Source organism: Lampetra planeri, chromosome 24 (genome assembly GCF_965212315.1).
Source record: "Lampetra planeri chromosome 24, kcLamPlan1.2.h2, whole genome shotgun sequence".
NCBI lineage: Eukaryota > Metazoa > Chordata > Hyperoartia > Petromyzontiformes > Petromyzontidae > Lampetra > Lampetra planeri.
The window spans coordinates 10,616,155-10,626,548 of NC_136130.1; the positions used below are offsets into that span (position 1 = coordinate 10,616,155).

The 10,394-nt window shown below is 60.1% G+C and overlaps 1 protein-coding gene across 1 annotated transcript in view; it reads left to right on the forward strand.

Annotated features, from left to right (window-relative positions):
* Positions 1–9,964, forward strand: part of LOC144726843 (E3 ubiquitin-protein ligase RNF220-like) — a 93,317-nt gene extending 83,353 nt beyond the window's left edge. Inside the window, exons 8-14 of the mRNA XM_078605797.1 lie at positions 2,415–2,529; positions 2,907–3,005; positions 4,392–4,456; positions 5,281–5,368; positions 7,782–7,896; positions 8,265–8,339; positions 9,152–9,964. Of these exons, the coding sequence (XP_078461923.1) occupies positions 2,415–2,529; positions 2,907–3,005; positions 4,392–4,456; positions 5,281–5,368; positions 7,782–7,896; positions 8,265–8,339; positions 9,152–9,223 (629 nt within the window). The 3' untranslated portion in view covers positions 9,224–9,964. The remainder of the gene's footprint in view (positions 1–2,414; positions 2,530–2,906; positions 3,006–4,391; positions 4,457–5,280; positions 5,369–7,781; positions 7,897–8,264; positions 8,340–9,151) is intronic.
* The last annotated feature ends 430 nt before the right edge of the window (positions 9,965–10,394 follow it).

Consider the following 10,394-nt stretch of genomic DNA (forward strand, 5'->3'; position numbering starts at 1 on the left):
AGTGCCGCCAACACGGCCGCCGACACGGCCGCTCTTGGCCGCGCTCGGCGAAAGGGGATTACGAGGCAGCGCGGGCGCTCGGCCGAGTTCAGTGCCCGGGGTCCGCGGTTGTAAATAGCGAGGCCCCGGGTCACCGCGCGGCGGGTGTCACCGCTATCGGCACACTTACACACGCACGCACGTGCGCGCCTCCCTGCCCCCCCCGCTCCCTCGCCCGCCCGCTCACGAGTCTTCGCTAGTCCCCACTCCGCGAGCGGCGGCATCGATTTGTCGTGGGAGGGCGCGGGGCGTGAGCGCGCACACTACGCGCGCTCGCCAGCACCGTCGCCGCCGCCGCCACCGCCGCCACCGCCGCCGCCTTCGCTCACTCTTGCCCCCCGCTCGCTCGCTCGCTCACTCGCTCCCCGGGCGGTGATTGAAAGGCATTTAAAGCGCTGCTGACCTTTTCCTGTGGGGATTGGATTACCTGTCAGCTCCTCTTTAGGCGGAGCGGTGGACGTGGCTTAGAGTGGGGCTGACAGCAAGGTGAAAGCCACCGCTCTGGGCCTCCTTATATATTTATTTGCGCCACGATTTTCGGTGCAAGGGCGATGCGCGGACACCAGATTTAATTTTATTTAATTCCGTTTTTTTTTACTAATGTGGCCTAAGTCCCGTGCGAAAGGGCGCGTCGCAGGCAAGCGGCCGCGAATCCCCGTTCGCGGGCGGATCCCAATATTTCGCGAAGATGTTAAATGTGTCTCGAGTCGCGGCGTGTTTGTATAGACTTATTTCATCACGAGTCGGGAGAATGATTAGATTACAGTCGGAACAATCTCCGTCGTGCCGCCAGTGCAGACGGCAATTTGTCTAAAACACGGCCACCCTCCAAATATGATTGCCGCTCAGCAGGTCACTTACGGCATAAATACTCCCCCGAGTGACACGTTTAGCATTTACACGATTTCTGTTTAATGCCCCGAGTCACGTGCCGCTCCTGATTACCGATGGCGGTGTTTTGAGAGCGCGCCGCGTCTCCCGCCCGGGCGCTAAATCCCCGCTGCGGCCGTGCCGGGCGGAGGGGAGAAAAGGGAAAGAGGAAAAAAAAACCCAAGAAAATCTCCCCTTGCGGTTTTGCTGCCGCCGCCCCGGCGAGACTGGGATCCGAGCGGCACGCCCGGCAGAATCCGCACGGTGAGGACAGCCACGTCCTCGCCGTCGCGGGGGGAGAACGTTATTTTCGCCACCCGCGCGATCGATGCAAAGTCACCTCCCCACATCGCACGCGGTGCGCTAACAGCCTCGTGATCCATGAACGCTTTGGGGCAGCGGCGGCGGCGGTCGAAAAGCCGCTGATGCATTGATCAAATTAGCAGCGATTCGGGCCGGGAAGGAGCGGTTTTCGGCAGGCCCTCTTGACCGGGCAGTGCCGCACACCGCCTCCCCGCCCTGGGCCGTCCCATTTAAATACGACCGTGAATTAGTGTCGCCGTTTGTCAGGATGGCCGCGGGGCCCAGGGGCGTGTGTAATTGGACCTCGGGCCACAACGAGGGGTGCGATCCCTCACCATAATGGTCCGAGATGGAGCTCGCCCGCCCGTCTGCCCGCCCGCCCGCTCGCTCATGGAACGAGCGTGTGCTCGCGGCCCACTCCGCTGTCAATCTGTCGGCTCCCACGCAGTCCCGTCGCCGGGGCCCAGCCGCCTCGCAGAGTTGCACTTGCCGATTTGTGTCCCGTGTAATATGCGTCTGTGTGTGTGTCTTTCTTTGTCTTTGTGCATGCGTGTGTGTCTGTGCGTGCTCGTTAACAGCACTTGCCCCAACACGTGTGTGTACGTGTGTGCGTTTGTGTCCGTGTATGTGTGTACGTGCATGCGTGTGTGTGTGTTGGGCGCGCTAGTGAAATGTTGTGATTTTGCTGGACGGGGGGAGGGGGGGGCGTGGAGGAGGCACAGATTTATGGTACGCAGTGGATTAAGGGAAGTTAAACATTTTAGTTTTGCATGACGCTATGGTGTTCACCATATGGTCGTATGATGGGGTCGCTCCCTTGTTTGTTTCTCAGTGTGTATGTGCACGTGTGCGGACGCACATATGACGTGTGTGTGTGTGTGTGCGAATGGTGGTGGTAGAGTGGTTCACACACTGCACTATAAACCTGGCAACTTGAGTTTCATTGCCGGCCATGGGACACAGCAGTGGCAAGTGCCACCTGAGCCTTTCCTGCACCCTTCCTTTAACGTTGACTCGGCCTTAAACGACCACCCAGATGCAGTGTGTAAACAAATATCGGCATTGGGGAGACAAAGGCGGCCGGGCCGTGGTTCTGGCCAGTCCGCCCCCCCCCCTTGCGCACCGCGCCGGTCTTCGCAGGCGCTCGCACTTGCCCCAAAAGTCTGTGTCTGAGGCTACCTGGGGGACGTTTGTCTTGGCAGGCGCTCACCCGATGCTGGCGCTGTCCGCGCTGCACGGCGCTCGCCTCGACGGCCACGACAGCGACGCGGACCTGGATGTGGACGGGGACGACACGCTGGACTACGGCAAGCCACAGTATCCTCCACCCCCCTCCGCTGACGGCGCACCCCCACCAGCACCAGCAGCAGCACTGTCGCTGCCGCCAACACCAGCGGCACCACCACCACCAGCATCACTAGCAGCACCACCAGCTCTACCTGCACCAGTACACCCACCAACACCAACCCCGTCACCACCAGCACCACCACCAGCAACATCAACTCCACCAGCAGCACCACCGCCAACACCACCCCCACCAGCACCACCACCACCAATACCACAAGCATCAACACCACCAGCATCAACACCACCGCCAGCACCACCGCCAGCACCACCAGCACTAGCAGGCCCTGCAGAGTTCGGTGGGGAGAGCCAGTGTTTGGCGAGGCTTCCTTGACAACGCGACGCTCCAGGTACTCGGAATCGGACATCATCCCGTGCAGCACGGGGGACAGAGGCGGCGGCGGCGGGGAGCAGCTGGCGCGCGAGAGCCCTCGCCCCGCCGGTGCCAGGTGAGCGGCGCGCCGCCGGCGTCACTCCCGAGTCATCCCACGCAGGCCGCTCTATGCCATCCTTACACTCAGATACATATATCCGTATATATATTGCATCGTTAGCTACAATGCCTGCTCAGCAAGAAGTATCGATAAACTCTTTTCGGTATTTTATTTTCGAACAGTTGTTAGCACGCTGAGATCAGAGGTCTCCTCTTGGCAAGGGGGTTGCGGCGTGCGACGCGGGGTCGGAAGGGAACGCAGGGCGGTCCGAACGCTCAGCGGTGCGGACGAGAGGAGTCGCCGTGGCCACGCGGGGGGGGGGGGGGGGGGGCGGTGACTTTGGGCGACTTTGAGACGGCTTGTCGAAGCCACGGTGTCTCTCTTCGCGACGGTCTACGCTCTCGTGAATTTGTAGCTCTATTACCTTCCGACACCAGTTAAATTTTAATATTAAATGAGTTGGTGCGGGCGGGCGGGGTGGGGGGGGGGGTTTCGGAAATTGCTGCTCATCAAAAATCCGAGCTGCCTATTGAAATTTAATTTAAAAGTGTGCCCGAATGAGCGCTCCATTCAGAGGGAGGGATTCCCTCGGCTCATGTGGTTCGGTGGTAAATCCCGCCGTTAAATAAAGTAACGCGGAACATAAAAGTTTTAAATCGCAAAACGACTCGGCCAAAGGCTCTCCTCGAGGCTCGTCTCCGCGTCTGTGAGAGAGACGCGGGCCCCCCCCCCCCACCTCCCCACCTCCCACGTGCGGCGCGCTCCACGCTTCTCCGAGCGTTGTTGACGGGAGCCGCGGATCGGCGGCATGCGGGCGCGACACTCGCACCGCAGCGCCGCCCATGCCGCCACCCGCATCGCCGGCCGACCGTGCCGTGGGAGCGGTCTCCCGGCTCCGACCGGCCGGCCGTCATGCGTGTCCCCGGCAGGTGTTAATGCGTCCCGGCGGCGGCGACGGCGAGCGCGGGACGGCGCTGAACGAGTCGCCCGTCCTGCGGATGATTGGGCGCGAGGGGTGGGGGGGGAGGGGGAGCGATCAAGGAGCCCGCCGAAAGTCGCCGACGAAACTCGAGCCCGCGGTCCAATCCCAGGGCGAATCTGAAATAAAAACACGCGGTGGAGGAACTTTGTTTACGGCACGCGCCGACAGCTCTGAACAATGGCGGCCCTGATGCGGGCCGCCGGGCCGCCGCGCCGCGTCGCGCGCGTGAGCGACGGGACGCGATCGCGGCGGCGGCGGCGCAAGGCGGGCGACCGCACCTGTAGCGCCGTCCGTCTCGGCCACGCGCACTCGACACCTGTGTTTCCGTACGCGCCCGCAGAGCCCGGCGTTATCCCGCGCGCCCCCCCCCCTTCCCCTCCCCCCCGCGCCGTGACTCACGCGCGCTCGTCTCCCCGCAGTGCGGACGGCTCGCCAGCTCCCTCCGCGCGCCCCGGCTCCGAGGCCGCTACGTGGCCCAGCGACGGTACGGAATGCTCCGTCTCACCTCCGTCTCACCTCCGTCTCACCTGCACCACCAGCCAACACCTCCGGCTCCCCCCCACCCCCGCACCATACCATCATCGCAGCCTGAAATCCAGCGCTGTTTATCGGCACTCACAAACATTATTTTGCAACTCAGCGCTCGTTCCTTCATTCATTCATTGTCTCACCCCAGCACGCAACTGTAACATATGTATAAGAATTAAAAGCACATGGACCACATTCATCATGAATAATGCTTTTGGACAGTGATCAGTGTGCACGCTATGGAGGAGATCAAGCAGTGAGGAGTGCGATATCCGTCTGCAAGGCATTCTCTCTGCTCTGAGACAGGGCTCAGTCTGTGCCATTCCCTGCCGCTGTGAGGCCTGGATAACGATGAACCTGGGAAGCGGGTGAAATTCAAGCTTGCGCGCTACTGCCAACAATGGCCCCTAGCTGTTTAGTTTACCGAGGATGCAATTAAGGGAGTCTTGTGCAGTGACCGCGTCTTTAACCTGCGATGTGCCCTGGCAGCACTCGTTGGGAGCTTGTGGTCCCCCGTTCGGGCCAGGAGCATTCAGGAAATTACAGTTTGTACGTTGAACTTCTTTCGCACCGTACCAACCCAACCGTGCTAATCGGAGGTGCGGGGGGGGGCGAACAACAAACCAGATTCAACAACAACAAGCAGTTTTGAAGAAATTAGTTTTCAATCTCGATTTAAAAGTGCACGGCTCCAGCGGTTTGGCTCTGCTCTGCCGCCAGCGGCCCCGGGGCGGCCTCGTGAATTAACCACCGTGGCCTCGTCCTCCTGCGTGACCGCAGAGACCCCGTCCACGAGCGCCGGCGAGGGAGACGGCGCCACCGCCGCCTCGCAGGAGCAGCACAAGTCGGCGGAGGGGGACGGCGACAAGTAAGCGAAGCGGCTCGTCGGGCGCGGGGAGGGGAGGAAGAGGGGGGGGGGGGCGCGGCGTGATGGCGAGAGATGCGTCGGAGGGGGACGGGGACGGGGTGGCCCCTCCGCTGACGGAGAGCGATGGGCGGGAACCGTCGCGGCGGGCGGAGAGCCACGGTGTGAGATGCAGCTGAGCTGGAGAGGAGGTGTCGCGAAGTGATATCGGGTTCCTCCAGTCTAAATAAATATTCTGATTCCGAAGTCGTGGCCGTCGCCCGATGTCGCGAGCGGGAAGAGCTCTGGCATTGCAACCGGTGCGCGATTCCACTGTTCAGTTCACTCCCGCGACCAAACCGCTCCCCGAATGTGCCCAGTCTGGTAGGATTTTGGAAGCTGAGCAGGGTTTAACCTGGTCAGCGCTTGGTGGGATGCCGCTTGGAAATAATAGAAATTGGGTTTTCCACTCGTTAATGGAGTTGGTCAAACATCCAATGCAGGAGCGATGTCCGAAAAAGGGGTCCTGAATCTCGGCGAAGCCTTGCTGCATCAATGCATGCCATTACTATTATTATACTATTATTATCTGTGCGAATTGAATTGCTTTATTTCGCTTCGATCTTTCAACTTTAATTCCGGTTCCTAAATGCGCCCTTGTGTCCGCGTAGCAGGTCAGTTGCTGACCCGGCGAATGAAACTCATCCCGGTCTCTCTTGAGTTCTTACCGAGTTAAACAAATAAACTTGACTTGCCCTGGCCGGGCGTGTCGGTGGCGTCACGTAGCCGCCTTCCGCTGGAGTGCGCGACCCTGGGGGAGGGCAGGGGCGGGGGAGGTCAGTCTGGCAGCTGGGCCCTGAGCCCACGGCCATCGTCACCACCGGCACATGATTTGGCCCGTGGCCTCTATCCCGGGCCGGCGCAATTAGACGGGAACCGTGATCGTGCGGAAAGAGCGCGCGTGGAGGGGTTTCAGGATTTACCTAATTGTTGCTCATTAGCGGTAATCAAGCAGCGCGTGTGAGTGCCGTGCACATTACCGGGAAGCCGTGCCAGTACCGATCGCGACGAGCGGCGCGCGGCTCAGCGGCGCAGAATAACGAAACATTAAACATCTGAAATTAGGGAAATCCAGTTACGTTCTGTTTATTTTTTGGTACGAAAAAAAAAACCATTGTAATTATTCACAGGCCGCTTTCCGTACAGCTGCGGAGTCGAGGGGATTATTTAGATTTTGTTGTTGTTGTAATTTAATTATTTGTTTGTAATATTTAATTTAACTTGCATAAGCTGTTTGTCACCGCTTGATGAACGGCGGCTGCGGCGGTGGCTTTATTAAAGTGCAGGCTTCCGCTCGCGCTGACAGCCCCACGTCGGGCCAGCGAGGTGACTGATTTATTAAGAACCACGCGCTGCCTCCTCCTCCTCCTCCTGCTGCTGCTGCTCCGCAGGACTCTCCGCACCGCGCGGCCGCGTGATGTATCGCGCCGTGAAATGTTACGCAGCGCGTATAAATCAATTTTGATAAATTCCGTCTGCCTCGCAACCCGACCTGTCTTTTAAAAACTCAGTCGCGGTAAAGAAAAGGACTGTTACTCATCGCGAGGTGTCATTTTTCAAAAAGGGATATCTCGCCAAAAAAAGGGGGCTTTGATTCCTTGAACCACTAGAGCGCGGCGCTGTAAAGTAAAAACAACAAAAAGCGTGACCGGTAAAACATCGCGGCGCCGTGTTTTGGAACGTCCCGGCATGATGGAGGTGAGGCCTTGATGGAGGCGGCGCCGTCTGTTGTTTACTAGGACGTGCGAAACATTTTTTTTTCGTGAAATTTCGGGAAATGTAGTTGGAAATAAAGCGAGTGGGAGAGCAGGCATCCGCCATAGTTAGCCCTCCCATTCGCACTCGGGAGCCACGGCACTGGCGGGGAAGCGTTGCCAGGCCCATCCTGGCGAAGGTGCCGACCTCGTCGACGCCAGCCGGCAGCGTTCTCACGCAACCACGAGAGTCCGTGGCAGAGCTGTGGTGACTGCCATTCAGAGACGGTGGAAGGAGCGGTGGTGTAGTGGTTCGCGCACAGTGGCACAGTGCTAAGAACCCGGCCACCCTGGTTTGATTCCCAGCCTGGACCCCTGCCCCCCCTCCTCTCCAACTACACCGACCCACACTGAACAAAGTGGCGGAGTACGGTCAGACAATGCCCACGCCGCACACAGCAAGCCCCTCAACCTGCGGCGGATGGACATGACTGCCGTACGGCAGATGAACAATATTCGCCGGCGAATCGATGCATCGTCACGCACCGGGCGGGGAGCGAGCGTGGCGGTCACGTGGGGAGGCCCGGGGCCGGTCTCTCCGCCGAGAGCGACCGTGTCTGAGCGTCTCTCCGCCGACCCCCCCCCCCGCCCTCTTGACCGCCACCCCCCCCCCCCACTCCCAGGACGGGTCGCGGTGACGAAGTGTCGGGGGCCGTCGTGGCCGCCCTGAAAACTCGCATCCACGACCTGGAGCGGCAGGTGAAACGAGGAGACAAACACAAGTGTCTGATCTGCATGGTGAGTTCCACCGCCACTCCGCATGCCACCCCCCCCCCCCCCCCCATCGGGACCCTTCCCAGATTTATCGATGCCCCGGCGTATACGGCGCTGTATTGAACACAAATCATTATCGTGATTATGGTCTCCGGACGAGCCCTCTACGTCTCTCTCTCTGCGTCTCTCTCTGCATGTCTCTCTCTCTCTGCGTGTCTCTCTCTCTGCGTCTCTCTCTCTGCGTGTCTCTCTCTTTGCGTGTCTCTCTCTCTGCGTGTCTCTCTCTGCGTGTCTCTCTCTGCGTGTCTCTCTCTGCGCGTCTCTCTCTCTACGTGTCTCTGCGGCGGGCTGTGCGCGTGCCGCACTCACGATGGGGCTTGTGTGCGTTGCAGGACTCGTACGCGCTGCCGCTCACCTCAATCCAGTGCTGGCACGTCCACTGCGAGGAATGCTGGCTCCGCACCCTGGTAATTGATTCATTACAGCAGCTTGCCCCCGAAACCCCACGCTACACAAACAACATCGAAATCACAAACGCGCACTCCACGCCGCCGCTCACTGGAAACCAGAGTCAAGCCGGCGCAAAAATGCAGAACCGGTGGCAACTCCAATTATGTTAATTCGTTTATAAAGTTTTTTTTTTTTTAAAGCTCGGCGCTCAGTTTAGGAGGCTACGGGGCACGCTGAAAATGAACCCCGCACCCCGCGGGCTGCTGGCTTGTCAGCCGGTGATCCCCGGGCGGGAGGGCGGACGGGTAGGGTGTGTTTACCCTCAGCAGATACCGGAGCAGAACGGCGGTGGTGGAGATTACCGCCGTGTTGTGATTCACAACCCGAGCGCCGCGTCGCCAAATTCTCCGTCCCTCCGCCGCCGCGACCGCCGGGCAATCAATCGCGTGAACAAACACCGTGGGTGGGTGGTCGGGTGGGTCAGGGGTCAGGGGTCAGGGCACGGAACGACCCTCACCTCGACGCACTTTCAACTTGAGCACGACTCGTTCAGCTGTTAGCCCAAAAGTTTACTCCCTTTGTGTAAGGGCACAGGAGACACGAGGTCTGGATTTAACTGAGGCCGGTTTTGTCGCACGTGGCGGCCGGCTTTGGTAACGACCCTGGGACACCGTGATGAGTCGCTCGGCAGCGCGGCGACGCTCCCTTCGCTCGGCCGCCCCCTTCGGGGTTCGTCCGTTTGACTCCAAAAAACATAAACGATGGAGGGCCCTCCTCTCACCGCTGTTGCGGCGCGTCTTCTCGTTTCTTTCCCCCCTGATTGTTGCAGGGCGCGAAGAAGCTGTGTCCCCAGTGCAACACCATCACCTCCCCCGGAGACCTCCGACGCGTGTTCCTGTAGTGGCGGGGCCGGGCCGGGCCCCCCCCCCCAACTCCCCCCGCCGCCGCCGCCGGCTCCCGTCCGGAGCGACGGGGACACTTCCGCCGAAATGTCACGCGCCGCGGCGCCGATCGGTGAGCGGCGGCGCTGACGGGGGCGCCGCGAGAAGGGACCGCCGGTGTGAGCGATGGCAGCGGAGGCGGAGGAGGAGGCGCCCAAATTGTACGCGTTTTTCCGTGCGTGTCGTTTTTTTTCTTCCCCGTTTGCGTTTTTCGTCTGTTGGTGGGGGGGGGGGCTTCCCTGTTCAAGGCCCCGTCCGCCGAGGCCACGGCGGCGGCACGGGTGGTGGGTGTTTTTTTTCGGGGGGCGGGCGAGCGAAGGGGTTTGTGGCCCCCCTTCTCTCGCAGTCCCCGCCAATGACAAAGATGATGATGATGCTGCTGCTGCTATCGCCGCCTCTCGGTTCCTGCAAAGTTTTTGTTTTTCAAGTTCTCACTTCCCCCCCCCCCCTGTCGTTTCCATTAAACGTGAGGACGGCGGCGGCACGCACAGCTGCACGGGCGCCGGAAACTTCTCAGTAACGGAGCGTATATTTCTTGCCGCTTATTTAAGTAAATAAAGACAACAAAACAAACGCTCAAATAATAATGGTGAATAGGAATCTGCTGGCAATGCATTGGCTTGTTATTTAAATGTCATGTCCAAAAAGTTTTTTTTTTCTTTCTCTGAACAGAAGTGTATTAAAATCGGGCCAAAACTGTATGCATAGGCTGCCCGTTTAGCTTTCTTCCGGAAGATATTTTGTCGTTCATGTAAAGTCGTGATGTCGTGATGTTGTACAGAGGAAATTCTATAAAATCGGCGAAGCGCCGCCCGCGCGTGAACCCTGTGGACACGGGGGGCGAGGCGCGAGACCTCTCCCCATAACCCCGCCACCCCCGCCCCCCCCCTTCCTTCACCCCCCGCCACGAACGCACACTCGGGACACGGAGGAAATCGCGTCGACGAAGCGACCGTGGAACGGCCAACCGAGGCGTGCGCCCGCCTAGCAGCCGGTGTCGCCGTCTCCGCGAGCGGCGGGGCCGCCGCCGTCACGCGGGGGGGGGGGCTCGCGCGGATCCCGCATCTCGCACGCAACTCGCACGCAACTCGCACGCAACTCGCACGCGCGTGCGATTCGCAGCAACGTTTT